This window comes from Glandiceps talaboti, chromosome 3 (genome assembly GCF_964340395.1).
Source record: "Glandiceps talaboti chromosome 3, keGlaTala1.1, whole genome shotgun sequence".
Classification (NCBI taxonomy): Eukaryota; Metazoa; Hemichordata; class Enteropneusta; family Spengelidae; genus Glandiceps; species Glandiceps talaboti.
Window position 1 is genome coordinate 27,376,684 of NC_135551.1, and position 26,662 is coordinate 27,403,345.

At 34.6% G+C, this 26,662-nt stretch overlaps 2 protein-coding genes across 2 annotated transcripts in view; one reads left to right on the plus strand and one right to left on the minus strand.

Annotated features, from left to right (window-relative positions):
* Window positions 1-432: 432 nt before the first annotated feature.
* Window positions 433-17,188, minus strand: LOC144453976 (protein FAM228B-like). Its single transcript, XM_078145352.1, has 7 exons — window positions 16,947-17,188; window positions 15,026-15,202; window positions 7,563-7,640; window positions 6,948-7,142; window positions 4,931-5,096; window positions 4,278-4,422; window positions 433-3,927 (listed from the first exon to the last, which is right to left on the minus strand). Exons 1-7 carry the CDS (start codon window positions 17,040-17,042, stop codon window positions 3,777-3,779), a joined length of 1,008 nt encoding a protein of 335 aa, XP_078001478.1. The 5' UTR covers window positions 17,043-17,188; the 3' UTR covers window positions 433-3,776.
* A 338-nt stretch (window positions 17,189-17,526) lies between these two features.
* LOC144453938 (profilin-4-like) overlaps window positions 17,527-26,662 on the plus strand; it is a 39,845-nt gene continuing 30,709 nt past the window's right edge. Inside the window, exon 1 of the mRNA XM_078145308.1 lies at window positions 17,527-17,554. The gene's annotated coding sequence lies outside the window, so the exon portion shown is untranslated. The remainder of the gene's footprint in view (window positions 17,555-26,662) is intronic.

The following is a 26,662-nucleotide window of genomic DNA, read 5'->3' on the forward strand; positions in this document are numbered from 1 at the left end:
TGTATGTATGTATGTATGTATGTATGTATGTGTGTCTGTATGTATGTATGTATGTATGTATGTATGTATGTATGTATGTATGTATGTATGTTTGTATGTATGTATGTATGTATGTATGTATGTATGTATGTATGTATGTATGTATGTATGTATGTATGTATGTATGTTTGTTTGTATGTATGTATGTATGTATGTATGTATGTATGTATGTATGTGTGTGTGTGTATGCATGTGTATGTGTGTATGTATGTATGTATGTATGTATGTATGTATGTGCGTATGTATGTGTGTGTGTATGTATGTATGTGTGTGTATGTGTATGTGTATGTGTGTGTGTGTGTGTGTGTGTGTGTGTGTCTGTGTATAAATCAAATCAAATCAATAGAACACTGTTCGTTACAAAGCAATTTGTTTTTATTTACAACATGTGGTGACAACCTTTAAAAATATTGGCACCTAAACCTTGGCACCAATAATAATAAATTGATCGTCTCAAAAAAATTCTGTACAAATATAGAAATTTTCAGTCGTGAATTTTAAAATAATAATTTGTAGAAATATTTGCAATGAAATGATATCTGACATTATAGTCTGGTCCAACAGGCCATACACAAATCAACAAAATGTGAGTATGAATTGTCAATATTTAATAATTTAATCATTCTTATTATGATCTTATTTCATTTTTTTTTTATTTTGATGTTCCTCTACCACTAAATGAAATATCGTGGTGAAATTTTTAACTTTTTGTGAATTCAACAGTTAACACAAATGAGAACTGAATGGTCTCAACAAAACTCAACCCCTGTTTCCAAAAGTTCTGACTAGCTTTCCCCCTGTTTACAGAGCATCACCACGTCAGTACATCAGTTAACAGATCACGTCTTGAAAATTGATAATTCCAATTATTTAAAGGCCCATGATTCAGTCCAATGGTCAAAGGTCAAAGGTCCTTGTATTAGAGCATAGACCCTACATGTAAGTAGAGGCTATGATTAGTGCTATCAATAGAGCCATGGGGATTATATGTACAATCATTATTATGTTAAGGATCAACATTTACTATAGTTGTACTGGTATACCTAAATACATCCAAAGTGGGCTTTTATGTGCCATGACTGTTCTCATGTTTGAAATATACACGACATAAGGGTAACATCTGTCAAATGAAAATATTACGCAAATTACAACTGGATTGGGAGGCCTGTGAGACCAGACATCATAATATCTTCATTTCATATTCCTACTTTGTTCATTGGCTGTTGAAAGAACACGGGTGTTTAAACATAATGAGTACATTTTTCTCTTATCATATACGTTCCTGAATTCTTTAAAAATTTGTAATTTCCTGGAAAAAGTTTAAGGACAAAGTCACATAGAAGACTGTAAGAAAAGAGTAAATAACACATATTTACATACATTAGCCCCCATCTACACGGCACTAAAAATCCTACATGAGGCAGGACTAAGGATAGTTTGAAGCACGTGTAGACGTAAACGCGTCCTAAAACCGTCCTGAAACCGTCCTAACTTAGGACACCTTTGAGAGGTTTTCCTGAAACCCTCCTGACTTCGTCCTATGTACTGTCAGGAAGGAATGCGCGACATCCACGCCGTAACTTTCCTACATGGAGACACAAATCTATCCTACCTCAGGCAGGACTTGGGACTGCCTCAGGTAGGACGACCTACATGTAGATGAGGCTACATATAAGTTCTCAATGCCAACTTAAGTATAGTATGTAAGTTTAACACTATACCTAATTTTTTATGTACAAATTTTATTGCACACAACACAATCCACCCCCACAACATTAAGAACAAAAATATAGAGGAAAAAAAGGAATAATAAAAACACAATATAAAGACACATAATTGAGCTTTTGAATATTTTGTTTTTGTGATACTATCTTTGACAATTTTGTTGCAACTATTCTCATGTCATTGCAAAAAACTATATCCGTCAATTTACAAGTCAACAACTCTTTCCCATAACAACAGCTTATTTTGCATCTTACTGATATTTTGACAACTCATTTGCATGTTGACTGTTCATTTGCATGTTGATTGACAATTTACATGTTGACCATTTATAAGTGACAGCTCTATTGCATATCACCAGCAGATTTGCATGTTATGAACTCATAATCAGTACATCTGTGCAATGCTAAACATTTGCAAAAAGAAAAATGCTTGACTGAGAATGTAAATTTCATATCAAAATATACAAGCTTCAAGTATAAAAAAATATGAATTCAAGTAAGCGCATTATGAAATGTTATAGAAAAAATAATTTTGTATTTTTGATCAGCAATATTTTTTTGATCACTAGACACATTTACTAATTCTCCAGTGTATAAAAAGTATGAATTAAAAAACTCAGTTCCCAGACCTAATTTTAGACTGTAAGATATGTCGTGTTGCTCCACCCTCACTGGCCTTGTCTTTTTTTGATGTGCGAGGGCGCCCCATCATGGCGTACTTTACAGACTTACCTATTTCAGTTCGTGAAATTTAATAGAAATGATGAAGTCATCGTAGTGATTGGTTTGGCTTGGTGTATATGATACAACATTTAATATTTGTTATATATGTTTCTACAGTTACAATGACTATTTTTCTCCAGGCTTTACGGATATCCTTGATACTTAAGATATGTTGAAGTTACTGTAGTGGCTACCCAAGTGTCTTGTAACATTGGTTTTTTCAATTCTTTGTAAATGGCTTGGAGTACAAATATGATTCTACACACTATCGTTTTTATTAATTTGTAAAATTGTTAGTTGTTGGTAGGTCAATTGAAAGATGCATTCTATATTATTCAAAGTATATATGAAAGAATTATGTACTAAAATCTCATTCATTGTAAGACTCGCTTCATGATAATAATTTACTGTTGTAATTTTTACAATTTTTGACCTTCCTAATGTTACTGTTGTGAGTGATACTGCAAGCAAAATGTGCACAATGAGCTACATGGGTAATGTGTGTTTATCTATCATTTCACTAGACAAAAAAATTTATCAATGACAAGTATAGATGTCTTCTTGGCACAATAGGCAGCACCTTGTCTGAATCATAAAACTGTGTTACCATAGTAACCACATCCTTAGTTGTCATGGCAATCACTTTGCATGGAATGTTATGACATCTTGGTGATGGATTGATAGAGATGATGGAGCATTGTTGTTGCCTTGGTAACTGTATCCCAGGTTGTCATGGTGATGTTTGCATGTCGGGTGAGTCAGGATAATTGAGAGAGATGCAATGAGAAGAAATGCATGCACTGCTTGATCAAAAGGTTGACACTACCTCTCTACATGTTGCTATAGTAACAAGTGAGTACTGACGCAAAATTAGGATAAGTAATGGACGGACTTGTCATTCAAATAGTAATCTTGGTCCTATAATCTCTGAACTAGCTAGCTTCACATTATGATATGTTCCTTATCATAAACTATGTTTTGATGAAAATGTATTCATCGGTCTGAAAAAAAGGTAAAACGTAAAAGAGAAAAAAAACTACACAATTCCTGTCATCTAACCATAATCTAGTCTATTTCATTTTATTCTATGTCAACATACAGATCTCTAGTTGTACTGTTCTAATACTCTCAACATGATTGTCATTTAATGTCGATCTCTTTTCCATGATTTTGTTCTCACAGATATGGAAAAAAACCACTAGTTTGGCAAACAATGTTGTTGATGATGGCCATGGAAAAATGATTGATTGTTTGGAGTATTCAGTAAAAAAGTAGATTGTGTGGGATAGACTACGTGAAGACAAACACTTGCTCATTATTTGAGTACATGCGTTTCTTCTGACATTGCATTTCTTCGTCAACTATCTTGGGGTCAAAGGTCATGCCAGCCCACTGCTCAAAGTCAAAGTGAGAGTCATTAAAACTGCTTCTCATTCTCCTTCTGTTGGCGGAAAAAAAAATGAGAAAAAAAAATGAATACTGCCCTCTTTAGGCATGCAATGTAAATGTTTAATATTTCAAGATTTTCAAAAATGGCACCTGAAAAACTGTCCTCTATATAGATATGACATGGCATAAATAAATCAATAAATCTTCATAACAGTGAATGCTTGAGTTATATTTTTATTTCTTCTGATTTAATATCATGTCAATAAATCTGTATCAGTAAATTTTAATGAATTTTGATAAATTTCCATAATGATGTTACCTTCTTTGATATCTAATCTATTAAAATATCAACATAAAATTATTCTCCATAAATCTCTTGATAAATGTTGATAATGTACTTACCTGCTTTGATATCTAACTTGACTGTCGATATCATGTAATTGCATAGCGAGCCATGTACTGCATTCTGTGCCATGTCTTCCAAGGGGAACCAGTGGTAAAGGTGGCAGACGATATTGCTCTATCCCCTTATCACACAAACTTTTACCTGTCAAAACAATATTGAACAATACATTACATGATTTTTTTCTTAAGGTGTATTCTATAAAACACACTGAAGATTGATAATATAATCCTTGCAAAGAAGATACAGGGTGCTATATAACTAAACATCAAATCTGGCACAAAGATTCTCAAGAAGTCACCCCAAAATGGTTCCCACCAAAAGAATGGCATACTTGGCACAAATATTTGAAATGACCTCAGCACAAGATGGTACCTTCAACTAAATATCAAATTTGGCACAAAAATAATCACCTCATCATGAGATAGCACCTTCAACCATTATATCAAACTTGGCACAAAGATAAGAAATCACCTCATCACGAGATGGTACCCTTTAGCAGAATAGCAAACCTGGCACAAAGATTAGAAGTCAACCCATAACAAGATGCCACCCTTCAACAAAATAGTAAACCTGGCACAATTGCACGGTGTCAAAACCGGAAAAGAAAATTTAGCCGAGGATAATTATTGACAGGACATTTTCCACTTACCTGTCATACATCGGACTACTGTCTTATCCTCCTCATTTCTAACTTTTTCTTGTGCTATGAGAGGATCATCAAAAGTTTTGGTTTCAGCTACGATAGGTGCAGGTCTGGGAACTTGTAATTGTAAAGGATTATAGTCTGCTTTTGACATTGTGTCTAAGAAAACAGGCTGTGTAGAAGACAAATAAACATTTAACATTACTGAGATATCTGTCCATGAAGTTAGTGACTACTAACAATGATTTATTCATTTATCAATGTTGACTATGGTGGACAATGATAAATTGTCAAATAATAAAAAAAAAAAGTTTTTGAAAAAGCTAAGTAGTGTACAACGACCCTCTTTGTATCCCCCCCCTGAATTTGTGATGGATAAAGCTACCAAATCATTATTGCAAAAGTTTTTTAAAAGCAAAGTAAAAATCACATTTGAATGTTTATAAAATTTAGGCCCTAGGTGACAGCAACGTCTTTGGTGCTGACTTCAGACATGTAGCATTTTCTAGACACATTTTTGAAATTCTTCTCTGTCTGTCTTTTTTCATACAACCTGTGATGTAAAATTCTCAAAAACTGTCAATTTGATTAACATAATAACAATGAAGGCATGTCTCTCACTTTACTCATCCATGCTTTGAGCAAATTATGACATTTTACACTGAATATTTCTAGTAGGCTCACAATAAGTTGACTAAATACTCAAAAACAACAACAAACTGTCAAACACTATTATTTCATGCATGTTTGACCTGCTGACTACAACACACAATGATGGATGACTAGGATTCACACTAGGAATTTGGATAATAAACACAGGAAAAATACCAAGAATAAAAGTGTCTGATTTTATCAAATTTTTGCACCAATCAGTATACACACTATACACTCTAGCACTTACTCCAGGATCCAATGTACACAAACGAACAAGACAATTCTAGTTTTACTTTTCCATGAAAACCTTTTATCATACCAGACTAAGTATATATTTGTACTGCCATTCACTTTTGCTACTCAGCTTGTCCTCTCTTGTCAAATCCCACACTATGCATTCTGTTTGCCTAAAACTTCAGAAAAACTGTAGTCTGGTGTGGTAATATTGACTTTTCTTTCCCTTACCAATTAAATTACTATAGCTATCTATAACAAAACCATTGGCGTGCTACGATGGGTTGAAACTCTGTCTGACGACTCATGCAATAGACTGGGTTGGGATTCATTACACTACACAAGATATGCAACATTTAGAGTAACAACACCACAAGTCTTCAAGTTATTAACACTGGGGTTCACAGGCAGGGGATAAAATGTGTGAAAATGCTACATGCATGGAGTGGAACATATCAACACCAAAAAAAAAAAAGCACATCGACAACTTACAAGAGATAGAATAAAGCCAGTTATTAGTCAATAGGTATATCTGGATGTTCGACTAAACGTACACATGGTACGAGGTCGAACAGTTTGCGTTGTGTGCGGTCGATTAATGTGCTAGAGAAAAAAGTCAATGTAGAAAAAATGGCAGAGATGTTGAGACACTATTAGTACTAAAAGCATACATACACTGCAAGAAGTATGCAGAATAAAAGTATCAGAGAAGGAAAGAAATAACAAAGTTTTGCAAAATAATTAACATAACTGCAAGTTTGAAGTTAAAGAATATAATGACATTAGTACAGTGACAGCACTCCCTTGAAATGACAAATGTACGGCACATGGATTTCAAATTGGTCATAAAAACCCCAGGCTTCTTTCTACAAGACACTGCCAAGACGTCATTTTTTGTTGCGTCAATGCGAAAATATGCTCTGACCTTCGAGTGGGATTTTTCTACTTGACAGCATTACTAGGAGATTATCCAAGTACTCTTTTGATTTCCATTATTGCATAATTTTCCCTAGTTTCAAGATATGAGAAATTTTTGTAGGATTTTTCCTTTAATTTTGAGTCTGAAATTTAAAATACAAAATCTGTAACAATCACAATTGGTATATGAATACACAGACACAGCCATACAACTTACCCTTCTATTGCAGTAATCTACGTAATCATCATGTAAATCTCTTTTTCTTCTCTCTACATTGCTATATTCTCTCTTCATGCCTTTGTAAACCTGTGCTTGTAGCGGATCGTAAACTCTCTCACTCCATTTCTTGTGAAGCATTTCTTTTTTCCTTAAATCTAGGTACTCCTTGTTTGAAACGAATTCATCTACTTCCTACAAAGTGCAGGAAAATAATGTTTTAATTATATATTGTGAACAAAAAACAAAATTATAAAACATTGATAACTTTGATCAAAATGTTTGCATAAGTTCATAATAGAACATATATTGATTTTTAAAATGTTACAATGACTAGATATTAGCTGACTATTACAAGGCGCCACTATCCATTAAGATGGCAAACTTGGCACAATTATTAGACATCAGCTCTATACCACAAGAGGGCGATATTTACAGGAATAGTAAACTTGGCACAATGATCAATATACATCAGCTCTATACCACAATGGGAAGGTATTAACAGGACTAGTAAACTTGGTAGAACTATTAAACGATTGGCTGTACACAACTAGAGACTAGAGAACCTTTTTTCAAACAAAGGGATACACTGGCCATGAAAGATGAAATGTTTACCTTGACAAAACCATTTTCTTCATCTAGAAGAGACATGTACATCTTCTTTGTTTCTTTGGTCTCAGGGTCAGCCTTTTCCTGTGATTGAAAGAAACATCAACCAAAGTAAGTTACAGTTATCCTTATACCCTTTAATGTGTATTACCAATTTTGTTCTAATACAAATGCAATCTCGGCATAGGTGGGGGTGGGTTATATCAAGTGATACAGGCCACTTCCACACACTTTGGTCATCATCATCATTAATTAAAGTCGATTTCTTCCCCCTGACGGGGGGTCACCGACTGTCCTTCTTTCCATGTGGCAATCACATTCCTCCATTTCTGCCTGTTCCCATAGTCATTGATGTTTAATCCAATCTGTTTACACTGTCCTTCCACCATACTCTTCCATGTCAGCTTTGGTCGCCCTCTCCCTCTTTTTCCATCCACCTCCAGATTCCATGCCCTCTTCACTCCTTCTCCCTCATCTTTCCTCAGCACATGTCCACACCATCTCAGAGAGCTACGCCTTGCTACCTCCACAATTGACTCACCTAGACCTAGCCGTTCCATTAGCACCCCTGAGCCAACCCTGTCACTCAATTTGACACCACATATCTTTCTAACCATAGCTCTCTCTGCTCTCCTCAAGATACCCTCTTCCACTGCTCTCATCACCCATGTTTCTGCCGCATATGTCATAACTGGCCTCACACATGCCTTGTAAATCCGACCTTTCATTGCTAGAGTTAGCCTACAACCACATAGTATGGATTCAAGGTCTCTGAACTTCCTCCATCCCAGTCCCACTCTTTTTGTCACTGCAAGCTCACTGCCTCCTGCACCATCTAAGGTATCACCCAGATAACAGAACTCTTTCACTCGGTCCAGTTCCTGCAGCCTTTCACTTACAGCACTTGCATGCTCCGGGTTATCACCAACAAACTCTCCGCCTCGTAGGCATTTCCAACACTCATAATCTGTTGCCATCACACTTGTCACTCTCCTTACTCCTGCACACCTTCCATGAATCCATTTCCTGCACTTCGTACACAGTATCGAATTTCTCATTACTCTCCTATGACAAATCCCACATGGGTCAATCTTTGCTTTTGCCCTGACTTCATTGCCTGCTGCACACTCCATGATCTTCGTCTTTCCCATGTTCACTTTCAGACCCTTTCCTTCGAAAGCACATCTCCAAGCAGTAAATAGCCTCTCCAGTTCCTCCATGGACTCTGCCATCAACACCAGGTCATCTGCATAGAGAAGCTCGAACAACTCCCCCTTTCGCACCTCTTCAGACAGCACATCTACAACTACTGCAAACAGAAGTGGCGAAAGTGCTGACCCCTGATGTACACCCACTCCTACCCTAAATTCATCAGACAACCCTGATCCCACTCTGACTCTGGTCTTTGCATTCTCGTACAGCTTCATAACCGCTCTAACCAACACTTCCGGTACCATTCTCTTTCTCAAAGCCCACTCTATCACACTCCGTGGCACTCGATCAAAGGCTTTCTCCAAGTCTACAAAACACATCCACAGCTTCTTCCGTTTCTCCAGGTAACGCTCCTGCACTCTTCTTACAATAAATATTGCATCAGTTGTGCCCCTCCCTGGCATAAAACCATATTGCATCCCATCGATCTTGACTATTGCCCTCAGTCTGCTTTCAATTGCCCTTTCCACTACTTTCATTCCATGCTCCAACAGCTTCACTCCTCTATAAGACCCACATTCCATTGGTAACTTCACAAAATAGATTTCTACACATTAACAACACTCTTTCAAAAACCTTGCATTTATTGGATAAACATTGCAATTGTCAATGTATAATTGTATAATTCTTAGATTGCATGCATTGTAAGTATCTGATATATATAAATGATGTTGATTGACAGATTGATTGATCGATTGTTTTAATTGATTGATTGAATAATTGATCAATTTATTGATGAGTGTAATACAGAAACACAAACAACTCGGTACACTATGGAATACAAGTGGAGTGACAGTCTCAGACAGAATAACATGCTAATCAGGCTCTTTCAAACAGACAATTTTGTACATCAAAGTATGTGTGCGCTTATGGCCCTACTGTGAAGTTATAGAGCACTATTATGATATTCTAACCACATTCTTTGTCATAAGGTGTGCAGACGTGTAGGGTCTATGATGGAATTTATGGCTTCATAATTACATGTATAAAAGTGGTATGTACATGTTCATAATTATATATACAGGTGGTATGCATGTATTCATTTATAGTTAAATCATATACTGAGCTGTCAGACGTCCTACTGGTCATAGACAATGTACTTTAAACAATGCATGGCTTGTACTATGAACCTTGGAGTTATATTCCCATGGGTCTTTTTATGGTGATTTGTTAGGGCTGCACAACCACACTGAATGGTTAATTTTTAAAAAGGTCTTTTTTTAGTTGTGTGCTTTACAAGACTACAGTATATCTGAAACTAGAATTAATAAAGTTGGCTTTGTAATCAAAGCTTTCATTTTTTGATGATAGCGCATGAAATTTAATGTTTAAGTGCATACTGTTCATCAAAGTCATCGTGGAGTGATAGCATAATACAATGAGTTGTTCTACAATATTTCAATGACATTACTACTACTACAAGTAGTAGTACTACTACATCCAACCAACAAATCTGAGAGAATTTAACTAAAATTTTGGTAGCCTAGTATGATGCTCAATCATCCAGTCAATGGTAGACTGTAGACAGTTGTTCATGCCTTATTTGCTACGTTTCATCGAAAACAAAGTCATCGCCCCACTCCATAGCACTGAATACTGATGCATGCTGATAGAAACTATGAGTGCCGAAAGCAGGAACTGTGAGTGCTGAAGGCTCGTGCATCTCGCACTCGCTGTTCAATCAGTACGTGGTTATAGTATTGCTCCGGATTGGAGCAAGGCAACGACTTTAGCTGTAGATAAAACGTAGCAAAAAAGGTATGAACGACGGTCGACAGTCTAAGTCAATGGCTGAAATATCTGTAATAATCTAACTTTCACATAATCTACTTCAAGTAATTTGCGTTTTACCAATCCAGGGACTGTCATCCTTTCCAATCTGTGAACAAAGACCAGCTAGACTAGACTAGACTACCCAAATAAAGTGTTCTAATATCAGTTACATACAACCTAATTTACTTTAATCTCTTATGTTAAATGATTCTATACTTAGATAGGATAGCGTTGCTCAGTTTAAAAAATCTTCAAAGATTGCAAAGTTATAAAACATATACTCAATATATTGTTATTTTTTAGACATCTCTAAGCAACGCAGACACTGAATGTCAACACAAGAGGTGAGTTCTTTGTCTGTGTGTATGCATTCATTGATTGTGACTTGACTAAAGTCCTTAACATAAATCAATATATGTTACCTGCCAATGTGGCGTGCTAACTTATTGATACACTTGGCTATTTAGACAGCATGTCAAATATTGAAAGTTTTGAAAACTTGTAGATTTGTTTTTGCATTTATGAAAACTTGCAGGTTTGTTGCTGTATTAGTGAAATCATATAAATAATGCGCTCATTCTACCGATATTAAACAAACTGACATCAATGTATACCTTGCATCAAGTTACATGTACAATTAATGATGTAAAAACAAGTTCACAGCAAAAACTCCAAATGTAAATATTTTTGCTGTTCAGCTTATAAACATACCCATTTTGCAATAAATATCATCAATTTATTATTATTATCATTTATGTTGTTGCTTTATTTCTATAAAGAAGTCTTGGCCTTACAAAGGATTTTTAAAATCAAAATATTTCCTATAAATTCTAATTAAATTCACGATAGGTGTCTAAGATAATCTGTTGTAAAGGAGTAGTAATTTTTTAAAAACAACAAAATATCATGTGTCTACTTCTCATTCAAACACGTTCAAAACCTCCATAAATTTAAAAGTTTTCTTTTGTTCTAGTTGACAAAAACTTAGCCTTTCTCAAGACACTGTGGTAATAATGTTGATAACTTGATTCTTTTTGGGGTGTTTTTTAAGAATATAATGTTCATGGTTCCGAGCAGTGAAATTTTATGGTCACTTTTAAATAGTAATTTGAAAATAATTGTGACTTTTTGATGTCTACTAAGGACCTTTTTGATTTTTAATATTCTAAATCACATAAGGAAAACTTTACTCTTGGGCAGTCCCTCACTTGCCAAGGACATATTATTAGCTTTTGTGTGAATTTTGCCTATCTGTACTAATACTTACAAATGTAGCAATTTTACTTTGCATCGTTAGAGGACTATATACCATTTGAAATCTCCATGGTATTAGTGAACAGGGCAGCTAGCTTTGGGTAGGACAAAAAGACTAAGTGAATGGTTCAGTAGTTTTAGGTAACTAACTATTGATTGGTTTGAAACTCCTCCTTTCTATTGATTTGTGTATTCAAGGGTAGTCATTTAAACCAAGGTTTAGGTTTCATCACCAACAAATGTCGTAAACAACACAAAGGCTGCAAACTCTAACTTTACACTACTTTACACTAAATGATTTTATGGTGACTTTTACTATTTAGAATCTACAATCTCAAAAGTACAAAATAAATCTTACTGCATCATCATAACCTGAATCATGTAATCATTAAAGTGAAGATTTAAAAAAATAGTGATTAAATACTTTAATATGACAAATAAATGATACTATTTTTTTTAACTTTCTCAAAAAAAGAAAAAAAGAAAGAGCTTTTCTCTCTTACCATTTACTGTCAAAAATCATTTAAATAATTAACATTTTCTCTCTCTGTAATTTTTTTTCTGCATCTCTCAACTTAATTTTAGGCCACAAAATAGTTCGTAATAAAACTTCATGTAGATACATTGACAGCAGTATTCCAGTTTCACCAGACTAAATTAATACAATTGTACTAAACTTTGAGTCTCTGAATTTAATTACAAGTTTAACTGTGTTAGCGAAAAGGGTAATTGTTTCCCTTCATACAGTCTGAAATCTGTTTGCTTATTATGTGAAACTAAAAACTGTTTTTATGTCAGCTTACTGTAAAACAGTAAGCAAATGGATTCCATTTCCATGCAAATCTGTACTTCCACTCTACTGACTTTGCCGGAACTAAATCCACTTTTAACTCACTTTGCCGGAATTATATGCATTATGTATAAAGTATGTTAGCATGCATCAGTTGTTCACTTCGTACTGCTCAGTACTGTCTTTAACCTTAGTCACTCAAAACTGTTTTGTTGACACGCCTGTAATTATCTGGAAAGTAGTCCAGCAATGCCATCACAATACGTAGCAAACAAAGTTTTAATCTGGATAGAGTTGTAACAGAAAATTTGAATGGATTGGCAATAGTAATTAAACTGTCTTTTGTTGTGACCATAGAACCTACCACCAACAGTTGGTGGAAGGTGTATATTCTGACGTCAATTGGGGGATATGGATTTAGGATTGACTAATTACTTATGTCAGTTTCCCACTGACTAAAACCATACTACTAGTTTAGTCCTTTTGCTTGTTTTAATTCTGAATACATGCATATTGTACTATAAAATATGATTAATTGGTTTCAAAAGTGAGATCCTTGTCATTTTATATAAAAAGTATTATAACATCAATCTTCTACCTGAACAAGATTATAGAAATGATGAACCCTCTTGTAATTTCTAAGAGACTTGTTGATATAATGAAAATTGCATTTCAAACCACTTTGCTTTCTGTCAAATTGTAATCAAAACAGTCCAAACCACTCAATAGTTCCTGTTTATGAAAGCCCTGCCTTTTAATAGGAGGGGATATGCTATTATAGCCTCTAAACCAATTGATCGCTGAAGTAGTGACAGCTGATTAATATTTTTATACGCCATCTTGTGAAAAAATGCTGGGAAAACACTGTATAATGTATTGCACTATAGTTACTTTAGGGTTCTCAATTTAGGTTACACCCCTCAAACTGGAATCAACAGTCTATCTATGTGTTTCTATGCCTATAAAGTAATATAATTACTGAAAATATCATTTTTACTCGGTAAATTATTCTACATTTTGACATTATTTTGTAACTGTTAAAAGAAATAAATTTGACATGATGCTAGAATCCACACTATACTATTCTACATGGAATGACACAACCCATTGGTTGTATTAAAACAGGCATGAGCTCTTTGTTTCAGTACTTCATTACCCCTCCCACCCTAATATGAGGCTACATGGTTAAACCCATCCAAAGAAACAATAGGAACATACCAAAATCGAGGGGTGAGTAAGTTGGCGATGTAAAACCTTTTCATGATCTACTTTAGTAGTTAGTAATCTGACTTCAGTATGTATCAAACATTGTCCCAAAGGTGCTCCCATTTCTTTGCAAACCTTTTCATGCAAACACTGTCACATAAGAGTTTTTCTCTTTGCTGTCATTCCAGGCAGAAAAGAATGTTATGCTTCTTTGATCACAAATGCCTTGTCTATAGGTCAGGTGTCAGCCACAGTGTCATGTGTTTTATTTAATCAACAAACTCTCTTAGGCATAAGCTTTTACACATTCATGGCAAATAATCTAGCCATTGATCGCACTATTATGGACTTGAGTATATCACCCATTGCCATGGTAACATCAAACTTAGTTCTAACTTGACTAGAATACGATAATAATTCTTGAATTGCTGCCAACAAAATGTCCACATTTGGAGGTTTAGGTATGGAGTGTATAAATCATTCTACCAACAGAGCTTTTTTTCAATTTTTTATTTTTTTTTGGTGTTTGTGGTAGAGTTTGATCTCTGTCTGCCAGCGGAAAGACTTGTTGTGATAAGGGATTTACTGTAATCTCTAATCTGACTGGAAGGTATACTTGATTGTTGTTAGGTAGTCGATTTATACTGAAGCAAATTGTATATTCTCATTTCTGGTTCTGTAATATTAGCCTTGAGATGTGACTACCTAGCTCAACTCGGCATATTGTTATGGCGAACAACATTGTAAAACCAGATAGCCAAGTCTCTGAGCTATAGTAATATGACTTAGGAATTAAAAATTTGCAGCAAATAATATTACATTTTCTGATTTTAAAATTTAATGTACAAGTATTATATGTATGATGTTGCCAACAAAACTGCTTAAACTGCTTTAATCTTACAGTATTTTGTGGATATGGTGAAATTGACAGCACTATTTCTATCTTGGCAGCAAAAAATTACAATTTGCATCAAACTGTTACAGAATTATAAGTTAGGATTTGACCATTGATAGAACTAGAACACACCAAACATACAACCACATTTGTATTGCCTACTTTGATTAATAATCAACACTCTTGTGTAGGTTGACTAATCAATCTTTTGAGATGTCATCATTTTATTTGTATGAGAAAAGTAATAATATTCTGTCCAAGAAGACAGCATGGATTGCTGACAAACAAGTGGGTGAAAGTAGGGGGTGTTTTCTGACATATTTTATATATATGACTAACCTGAATATTTCGGATAGATTTTTCACTAATCCAGTTTTGAATTTTAGCCATCTGATCCAGTGATCTCACTGATGATGATGATGCTCTTGAAGACACTGATGTACCAGTCCGACTGGGATTTGGTGTTGACCATGGTCGCCGTGACAACAGTTTATCTCTGTTAGCCTTCCTCACCATCTGAAAATTTATATTAAAAATGAGTAAAATAACAAATACATCAAATACTATCTATGTTCAAGACATGAAAGTTTGATGCTGAGCAAATTTCATTTCCATGGCAACCAGACACCTGTTAAAGAATGAGGAGCAGGGTATGCTGGAATGTCAGTTGTGGGTGCTTTATGACCTTAAGTCATTAAATCACATTTATAAATGTACCTTGTGGAGAATTATTAGCTGTTCAGACAGTTTGACCTGTACAAATACAAGATTGTGAACAATACTTAGAGACTTGGCTATCTGACTTGACAATGTCATTTGCCAAAACTGTCAGCCTCTGTCGAGCCAGTATTTTGGGTCAAATAACCAAGTCTCTGGGCTGCATATTTTCATTACTGGGCTGATTTCAATATTATAAGTTTCAAATCTTCATACAAGTGATGCTAGTAAATTTAAGTGCTGGACAATGAGTTATTGATGCCCACAATTTGGGGAAACACAATGGAGATCTTTTTGTTGGAATGTTAGGATCTTGAAGGACTAAGTTCAAGTGCTGCTGGATGAGTTTTCATTCAGTGGTCAACTTGGTTGCTGGTGCAATAAAATTATATATGTACCAGTACTTACATGTAAAACAAATGTACTTGGAGAGTGAGATGAATGTAGCTATGCATTTTACAACAAAAGATCAAATTCTATATTCAAATAAATTACTTTTGTAAACTACTTTACCATTATTCATTGTCCCACAAAAGTATTCCTCATCAGCCCCATGATATATCCTAAATCTGTGTGCAGTCTGAAGTGATATTTGGCACTATCCAAAATTCTGACAAAATATACCTAACACTTAACTACTACTAGCAAGTAATTGTGAAAGTCATTTTGAAGATCTAGAGATAACTATCTACATTTGTATTTTGAAGTCTCTAGTATGTACACAATAATTTAATTACTGGTTTACAATGTAATCAAGAACTTTAAAGGTGTCAAATATCTCTGAATAAAGGTGATGAACATACTATAAACTAAAGTTTTGACACCTCTAACTACATTAGCATTTATATAGCTTACTGAAATGTGATTATCATATCATTTGCTGTGCAATATGTTGGTTGGATTTTTTTTCTCTCTAAACAAAGAAACATTAGGAAAATGTCTCTGGTTGATATCGCTTGGAATTAAAAACAATTACATGTAACTTTGATGTGTTGTAGTATTTAGAGAAACAGTGAACCATGTGAATTAAGCAGTGTGTGGTATTAGACGGACGAGTACCATACTCAACTGGTGGTTTCTAATACTGTTTGTTTAAGAGTAGATTGAGGTCAGTTAATTCGAGATACACAACATCAAATATCATGTCATGAAAGGAAATTTTATACAAAATAAATATCAACAATGTCTTTCAAGTTGGATTTAGGCTACCCTCAGATGAGACCCACTATGGGTGATTCATTGCAGGAAATGTGGAGTTGTGTTTTGTTGCTGCAGATGGCCATACATTGTGCAGAAACCACCCCATGCATACACTTTTGTCAAATGTCGAAGGAAGACGGAAGAAGCCATACAAGTAACGTTACAAATATGTCTGTCACGTACGGAAACGTCATTATATTTTATACTACTTATTGTAACACACAAGACATCATCCTTTCAACTTAGCAAATCATTTAGAGAGTAGTTATGGGGTGATTACATGTCATGGAAACAGGGTATTCAAGTTCATAGAAATGGCGATGTAAACATAGTCAATACGTACCGTCGTGTAGATTCGATCATCAGGGTCGATCTTCAACGACTCCACACAGTCCGGCGTGTGTACGGTGATACTGCCCCGAAAATCCTGCACAGACATTTTTATCGTGGGGCCATGTAATCTCCGTAAACGTCTTGGTGGTATCGGTGCCTCACTCAGCTCCTAATATGTACAATTCAAGTAAAAATAAAGTAAAAATACAAAATAATCAACGAGAGTGTGGTTCAAAGTCCCGTTCAGGATCCATTACATTGTCTGGTCTAATTACCATATTATATTTTCCTATATCACTTCGCGGATCAAAACGTTCGCACTGCTTTTGAAAACAGAAAAAAATTAACTTGAAATCCAGAGCAAACATTTGCTGTTACCTGTTTATGCAAGGTATTATCATTTATGCGATGTTTAATCCAAGTTTTCTTTGGACTATATTGTTGTCGCGGATTGATAGTGAATGAAGAAAGGGTATTATGTAGCTATGGTAAACATTTTCCGCGGAGCGCGTTACTGCGACAAGGTGTCTCTATAGCAACAAACCATATCCGGTCAGCCATATTATCGACCTTTGACCTTGTAAGGAATATCGATCTGATCGCTCAGTACCTTTTGAGGTGGGTATTTCAAAAGTATTTTGTTCTCGATCACATTCGGTTCCATTGTCTTTTCACATGTCTCCCAAAAAAATAAGCTGTTAAAGAGCCCCCAAAGCTAAAATAATGCCGCATTCAGGCGAGTGTAAGTGTCATGCAGACATTTCTGTTGTGATCACCGATCCAACATTTTGAATTTTTGGGTTTGTTTACATTTGTTAAACTCGTCATTGAGATTGGCAATGGTAAAAAAAAGCACGAAATACCCCAAATACTAATACTATTATATGACACACTCATGTTTAGTTTAGTTTAGTTTAGTTTATTTCAGTAAAACAACAAGATCGACAGTGCAGATATACAAGTAAAAACTGGTACAAATTGTTGAATTACTTGGATAACCCACGAAAGTCAAAGACTTGTTTCCAGTGGGGTCCGTACAGTGATTCAAGAAAGTGTCAGGATTAGCATAAGTATTTGACTACATGGAATGGGAAAGAATAACAGATGAAAAGGAAAGCTATCGAGGCAAACTAGCTAATAGGGAATAAACACGCTGTTTCCAGTATTAGTGGTCCCTTAGTGTACTGGACAGATATGATTTGACTGCTTTTTTGAAGACATTCCTTTGTGATATCTGTTTTATCGATACTGGTAGATTATTCCAGTCCTTGATAGCATTAGCGTAAAACGTATTTGCATGGGAGATGTTGAAATACTTTGGCATGTATAATTCTTATTTTTTACACGTCTTTCCCGTTAGGCCTAGGCTGGTATTAATCCTGCTTACATGACGGTGCACGAGTCTGTATTACTGACTTGACTCTGAGGGACAATTGTCAGAATCGAGTCCCGAATTCCTCCGTATGCAAGCAGGACTAGGCTGGTATCATATTGTGTTTTCAATAATAGAAATTACAAAAATAGTTAACTCATGCTAGTAGTAGTACCATAGTACATAGATTGAAAGATCTGTAGTTGTTTGCACTCCACAATGTTGTCTTTACACATGTAAGTAACAGGAATGTGTAAGTATTATGTGGAGCACAAACAACAAAGAATCATTCAGTCTAGCCAGTGCGACAGATTGTTTCAAATATTTATATTGGAATTGAAATTATCGAAAAAGGTATGTAGCAACACAATATCAGGAAAGCTATTTGTGTTAAATTAAACTTTTTTTTTCTCCAAACAAAAACTTCAAAATTATCACCTGAAAAACAAAAGTTGAATTTATCACTTTGGATTGCCAACACAGGTGAATTTTCATTTGAAGGAAGGTTATTTGTTTTGAATGTTGTATTCATGATAAAAAAAACTCCATCCAACATGAGTTGAGCAATTGATTCTTATTGGCAGTCAATAATCAATTGATTCTGATTGGCTGTGGCAGGAAACAAGATCAGTGATCACCAACCAATCAGCAACATTGCAGTTATGTATTTTTTTCTAATGATACATATGAATGTAGAAATGAGTGATATGTGAGTGATGCATTCAGAGCATCTTGAAGGAAATTAATGTTACCAGTGCTATCCTTCCATGTTATTTGACAAAACCAATATTTTGCAGTGTCACATAACATATAAGTATTTACTGTAATAATATCAATAACAAAATTATAATTGAATGCCTTCCCATTGAAATAACCAACACTGGTACAGACCAGGTTACAGTACTTGGCAAGGGACTGTACTGTGAAAATACTAAATTGTCAACCAGTGCAGATACACAATATTACATGTGTCTTTTCATGTTCAGGTACCCCTAATACAAATCAAACACAAGGTGAAGTGACTTTCTTTAAAAAAAATAGAGCAGTTGTGTTCAGAAATAAACATGATTATGTTTGACATGTACCCCTGGTACTATGTCAGTCCAATTTAAATAATTCTCACACGCCAGAGAATATTTTTTGTTCTGATGCAACAAAAAATGGCCTCTTGACTGTATGTTTTTGATAGTATTATAAAGTTGCCAGGGGTTTTATAACGATGACTAAAACTTAATGAAATCATTTGAGTCTAACATGAATTTCTATAAACTCTATGCAACAAGAAAATGTGTAATATAATATTTTGAAATGGAAATATTTGTAATGTTTAAAATTTGAGTATTGGGATTTGTCTGAGTAACTTAAATACCTGTGTTATTATTCCCACCAGGAAGAAACTAATCCTTTGAGATGTATTAATCTGTGTTTAATTACATATACACACCTTACAAAGAAATATGTAAACCAAGTAGTCCAGCACTGGGCAGCTGTCATATTGAAATGGTATTGTTGAGAAGTAGTGGTGCTACACAGAAATATGTATGACACCAAAATGTTTAAAATAATAGTAACTATGTATGTTGCTATACTGTAATATTTTTGTAACATATTATGCTCTGCTGGTGCACTGTTTGTTATTGCCAGCTATGAAATATGAAATCAGTTACTTTGGTGCCAGATTCTTGCGTGGTCCATGAAACTACAAAATTCAATGTAACATAAAGTGACTGAAGGATACAATATCATCTTTTACAGTTTTTCTGTTGTTTTTCAGTGAAATAACACGACAGTTTGATACAATGTTGTGTGTCCCTCTTGTCTATATTGTGTGTGAATAGCATATGACCAGTCTGTTAACCATGTGCCACAGAATGTAACTTTTTAAGTTATAAACAAATGACAGACTCTGTATAGGTGTCATTGAATTTGAGGATAAAGTACAAAACTATTCTGGGTTGACACAAGGCAGACAAGTCAAGCTGTAAAATCTGTGATAAAATCTTGATATCTTTAGAATGATCATCAAGAGATACAAACTGACACGCTGATATGATATGTAGAAATATACTAGTAGTACTGCTAGGCATTCTGAGAGTTTGTTTACTCATTCCTCTTGCCAAGGAGTTGTGTAATGAAAAATGTACGTATAGACAAACCATGGAGGTTTAACCCATATAGTCTCAAATTATGAATTTCTTGTGAATTATGCAGCATAACATAAAGACATATGTGCACCCAACAGAATTAGGAATGTTAATAAAAAAATACACACTCTTTGATATATCTCAGTCTTTCTACCACCTCCAGTTTTCCAATATACTATATATAGCCAGTCATATCAACATACAAGTATAAAAGGATATAAAGAAAAAATACTTATTGAGATCATAAAAAAATTAAAAGAAACAAGATAATTACCGGACTGATATATTTGATAGTTTTCCTAATGCATCGTTTTGGGTTAATCATGATGCCAGCATACAGGTTATCTCATTGAAGTGCAAGGCTTGTCTGACTCTAGGTGGTAGTTACAGTGTACTGACTAGAAGTAGTAGTTACTATGTATTGACTAGAGGTGGTAGTTTCTACGTACTGACTCTAGGTGGCAGTATAGTATTTACAGAGTGATAATCTCACATACTTCCTGACTTTAGTAGAATTGGAATGGCTTTTTGTATTGTACCGATAAGTTACTTTAATGGCACGATTTTTGTTGATCAACAAATAAGACTTGAAATGATATGTTCATACAACACAAGGTGTCCCAGGTATTTGTAATATTTATAAATCTACAGTGATGGTGAACACTGGCTGTAGGATTTGAAGCTGTGTTTTCTTTTATTATTGGGTGACTTTGTAATGTTTTGTCATAGTGAACATAAATCTATCACAAGAATAGAATTGAGGCATAGTGGGATTACACTAGTATCACCTGAATGGGATAGGGATATAAGTAGGAAATGAAATGATTTATGCCAGGTTTGGGGTTGGATTTAGTGAGATTTTGACAGAGGTGTATGTGAGGGGTGGGATCGGGATAGGATAGGGGTTAGTGAATCTGTCTATCACTCTATTAAGGTTGACATAAAGGAATGGAGAGTACAACTGTTACCATTATTGGATGAGGATAGATCATGTCAGGAAGGAATCTATCACTGGTATGTTAATTTGGAACTATTTCTTAGACGATGGTGGGATGGAATGTAGAATGTAATTAACAACAACTAAGATAGAATAGGAAAGGATGTAAGTGGGCACCTTGCATGAGTATGTGTAGTCCTATTATCATATATGATTTGATGTTCATACCTCAAGAAAATTGATCTCCAACTTTTAGGATCTTCCCATATCAAAATGTCAACCCTATTAGTGCCAATTGTCATTCAGTGTCATACAATGTCATATAGGGCATTACAAGATTTTCTGGGAAGAAAATAGGTATTGTTCCCTTGAAATATATGTTTATCCAAAATATGTCTATCCAAAGAACAAGCCATCATACCATCAATTGTAGAAGGTACTAACTCTTTAAGGATTGTGTCTCAAAGTGAACAGGCTAGACAATACCAGAGTATAGTGAAGGAAAACTAGTCACACAAATTGGAGATTAGATTCTAAGTTAAACTACATCTCAAAGTAACTGTATGTTGAGTGTTTGTGTTTGCTAATGAAACTATTAGTGTAGCAACAGTATGGTTGAGAATGATATTGTAAATGATATTTTTGAGAATTCAGTTGAAAATTGTATGAGATTCATGATATGAATGTTATGTTCAAATGTTGCCTAAACCTTGTATAATTAAAGGAGCTGTCTATAAATAGCTCCATTAAAACATACATTTTTAAATTTTGTAATTCATTGTCGAATGTCATGTGAACAATTTTATCGGTGAAAGTTCTCTAATATTCATGAAACAGAACAAGTCATCATAGTACATAAAAAATGAATATGAAAATAATGGTATTTTCAATTTTCATTTTCAATGTAATATCTTGTAAACAAGTTGGTAAATATGAGCTGGTGAGTGTGCACATCATTTTCTATGAGTGCGCCACCATTGTTACAAAATTGAGATTCGTTTGTTTTTTTTGCAACCCTTTCCTGTTGGATATATACATAGTATATAGTTTCACTGTATGTAATCAAAAAATCAATTTTGACAAATTGCATGTCTTGAAAACTTTGCTTTATCTAGGGAAATATTAAACTCAACTCTATATTATCATAAATGGCAATGAAAACATTTTTGAGAGGAGCATTTATTAGAAAACAACCAAAACATTGGTTCCTTGCTCTGGGATACTATTTCATGAATAACAACTGAAGAAGGCTAAGTGATTTAACCAAAAATATACAAAGTGGATTATTTATGCTCTGAGTTCAGAACTAGTACTTTTAGAAATTTTAGTTTTAAGTTGTTAAACTATTATTTACATGGAAGACGAAAATTCATGATTGTTAGAGATTAGTGTGTTGGTTAAATTAAGCTGTGATACAAAAATTATGGAATTCAAACTTTGGGGGTTTAAAAGTTATTCAGGCTTTCATAAACTAGGAAAATGTGTAGGAAAAGGTGAAACGGGGTGTGTGTGGAAGATTTAAATTTTGATCTCCTTGCCACCCCCAAAATTATCACTATGTAGTAGACTTTGAGAGGTCTATGTGTCTGCACAAGAAAAGTAAAATGGAAATGGAACATGTTGTTAACCCTTTCATTCCTAGAGACGACATTGGAATAAATAGAAACTTGATTGTAAGAACATTTTCTAAAATTTAAGAATATTACTTCATTGGGAAGTAATATTTCTTGAATTCTGATCTAAAACAAGCGACCTATCGGTCAGAATAGCTCCGCTGTTTGTTTTTTTTAATTTAATTTTTTATTTTGGTGACATGTAGAAGTGGTTCAGGTCTTCACTATGCAGTTTTGTTTTAGCGATGCAATAAAGTGGTTAGTGGTTTCATATGATGTCTCACTATAAAACACATTTTACACAGAAGTTGGTAATGTATTGTACTTTTATACCATAGTCACCATTTTATAACAAAAATCTACTGTTATGAAAAATTGCACAAAATCTCAGAAAAAATGACTGGGAAATGCACACAAGAAAAAGAAAAAAAGAGGATTTTGAGGTTGGCTATAAATAATTCCAGTGTCTTACAGCTGTAACCCTGGAAAATTTTAATGATGAATGAAATAAACTAGGGATCTAAAATAATTTTGAGGCAATTTGAATTTGAATTTTCTAACAAATTTACAAAGTCAACAACATTCAACTTGTACTAGTTGTGGTAGATATATATAGGGAAGAAATGTATTAATCGCCATCTTAGTTTCCGTACGGCGACAATCTCAAGTACCCGGAAGAGAGTCATTCTCAGCCATACGTTACAGTGGTAACACTCGTTCATGTTCGGTTACCTTTCACAAAGAAAACACAACGAAATGGTTGAAATGATCTTTTTTTTTATTTCTTTTCATCACAACAACAAAATCTGCGTGATTGATCAAAAGTGTTGTAAACTAAACCAGAAAGAATTATCGGACTGGCTAAACTTCCCGATGAACTGGAGTAAGGTCCTACTACTTCCAAGTAAGCCTCGATAGTACTATAGTACGTGAGAAAATCGTCTCAAACTAGCGATACAACTTTCAAAATATAACTTGACATGTCTTCATTTGTTAGAGTTATACAATTCAAGACGGGTTTTCACTCGAAAACAACAATTCTGTGAATAATGACACTCTGAACGCAGCGATTTCTCGGACGATGTTACCACTGTAACGTATGGCTGACAACGACTTGCTTCCGGGTTAGTCCCTCGTGCATACGGGTGGATTGTCGGCGATTAATACATACATCGTCTGATATTTTAATTCACAGTGTTTCTTGTGACCGGCGCCTGTCAGCAGACTCTGCCATTTTTTTCATCATTCCATTGTATTTAAACCTTGTACTTGACATTTCGCAATATTTATAATTCTCAACAAAATACCTCAACATGCCTCACTTCGCTCGTACTCAAAGCAGCCCCGCGCGGTATGATCACTGACACTGATGACATGATGAGAGAGAACCTTTTCGGATTTACATGTAAAACGGGGAAAGATACGCAAAACATAATGCAAAGTCTGAAGCCAAATTAAAGTTGTAATTATTTTAATTATTTTTACTTGCCAAATATTTGCATTTTGGAAAGGCAAGACACGTTCATGTCGTTTAACTTTACATGTGAACTGTCGGCCATAACTTCAACCGCATGTCTGGCATGCCCTTCCTTACGCAAGTTGTCTGAATTCTGGTTCACTGTCATTCCAAATTGCACGACAATATAGAATTAACCACAAGTTACATGTTATCTGAAAACATCACACTTTTATAGTGGGTCTGAAGTGTGATTTTAGTGAGTACCAAGAACGTCCTGTGTTGATACTCAAGATACTTGCTGTGGAAAATCGCTCGGTCAAATGAGGTCACCTTCAGCTTCTGGTCGAATCAGGATAGAGTATGCAAATGAGGATGTTGCGGACTGATTTGAAGTTTACAACCCTGTTTCGAACAAACGCTTGTCATTTGGGCGCCCAATGCGTAGAATTATGACTATAGCACATATTACATTGCTTGTTTGACGTCAATAGTGTCTTTTGAAAAGTGGCAGTTTACTTAAAGTCTCGTCGACTGATTTCCAATATGGCGTCGGTCATTATGCTCATTAACATATTCATTTTTTTTTCAAATTACAAAAAAAAAATCATAAAAAATAAAATTGAGGATGTGCTGACTTGAAATTAACAAATCTGAGTAAGCTACCCCCTGCGCATCAACACGCCAGATATCAAAGCAATCTAATAAGAGGTTTTCAAGGAGTTGATGAAAATGACATTTTATGAAAAAAAATCATAAAAAATTGAAAATGGCACAGATCAACTTGGCATGAACAAATCTGAATAGCCTCCCCCCAGGGAACATGCACACCAAATATCGAAGAATTCCGACTGTCACTTCCGGAGTAGATAGTAAAAATATAAAAGTTTGACGGACACCTATGATTCACTCTACTCTCTATACCTCAATACCCACCTATACCTAAAGCTACGCTTTCAGCTTTCGCTGACAGCGGAGCTAATAAAGTTGATCTTTTTCCAAAAATTACAGAGAAACAAGAATTTTTGTTCAAAAATTTTGGCAGGAAAGTTTCTAGTCCTGAAAGGGTTTTAAACTTTGCAAGTTAGGATGTGATGCTTTACCACCATGTTAGCCTGAGTATTAGACTAGAACTTGTGTAAGATGAAGTGTGATATTGTGCCCTTATCACTGAGTTTTCTCTTTACCAGCATGACACAACACATACCTTAGAGACTACCTGAGTATGCACAGTAGTACAAAGTACATGTACTATATGGGCAATTGTAGTGATGGCTGTGAGAAAATAACAAGCAAAATTAATGACCTGATTATTGATTCCACCATTTCTATGCATATACTGATATACATCTAGAACCTGAACACTGAAATACTGCAAACTTTGTTGGCTTTCAAAGTGCACTGACTCAATTACAATCAGCTGGTACTCTCACAAAAAATCTGACGTTATCCCTTGTGTACATAAAAACAAACTCACTGAAGCGTAATTTTCATTTCAGTTTCTAAAAAGATGTCACTGTGAATTCTAATCAACTAACATAATTCCTTGGCTTTCAGCCACAGTGAACGCAGTACGTGTGTCTATGAAGTACATTGTACATGTATATAGACACATTTTCATTTCATCTTCAAAGCGAAATAGACATTCCTTCAGGAATAGTTACAGGACTTTCCTTATAAAAAGCTCCCAGTTAAATGAACTGTGAAATCAATACCATGCACTGGTATAGTGAAATTGACAACACTTGAATCACAGTATCACAAAATCTAGTTAACAGTTCGGTGCAAGACAAATGTGAAAGATTATGGTGAGTTGATTTTTAAAAAACTTTGTTTTCACTTTCAATACTTTTTAATTTTAAACCAAAATTTTGAGATAAATTGATTTCTAACAATTATTACCATGGTATTAATCTAAAATAAAACTCTGATATGCCAAAATTTTCTGAATTTTCTGTGATAAGTTTGACAAGAAATGGGAGTACAAGAACTTTCAAAATTACAGGAAATACTTTCACTTCTGATCACTTTTCAACCAAAATATTGATTATCTACTGCTTTCTAAAAATTTGTTTCCATGGTTACAATCTAAATAGGAATAGAAATTGTCAAAAATTACACAGAAATAAGAATGTTTTCTGATAATTTTGGGAGGAAATTGTTGGTATACTGATACTGATATAATTATAGGTATAACATAATTT

What these genes read in the sequence shown, in the direction of transcription:
- LOC144453976 (XM_078145352.1), bottom strand. Translation starts at nt 17,042, where the DNA reads ATGTCTGTGCAGGATTTTCGGGGCAGTATCACCGTACACACGCCGGAC. An exon ending in TAGATTACTGCAATAGAAGG is followed by an intron (nt 5,097 to 6,947) that starts GTAAGTTGTATG and finishes TCTTCTACACAG; the next exon opens with CCTGTTTTCTTAGACACAAT. An exon ending in CAAGTTAGATATCAAAGCAG is followed by an intron (nt 3,928 to 4,277) that starts GTAAGTACATTA and finishes TTCCGCCAACAG; the next exon opens with AAGGAGAATGAGAAGCAGTT.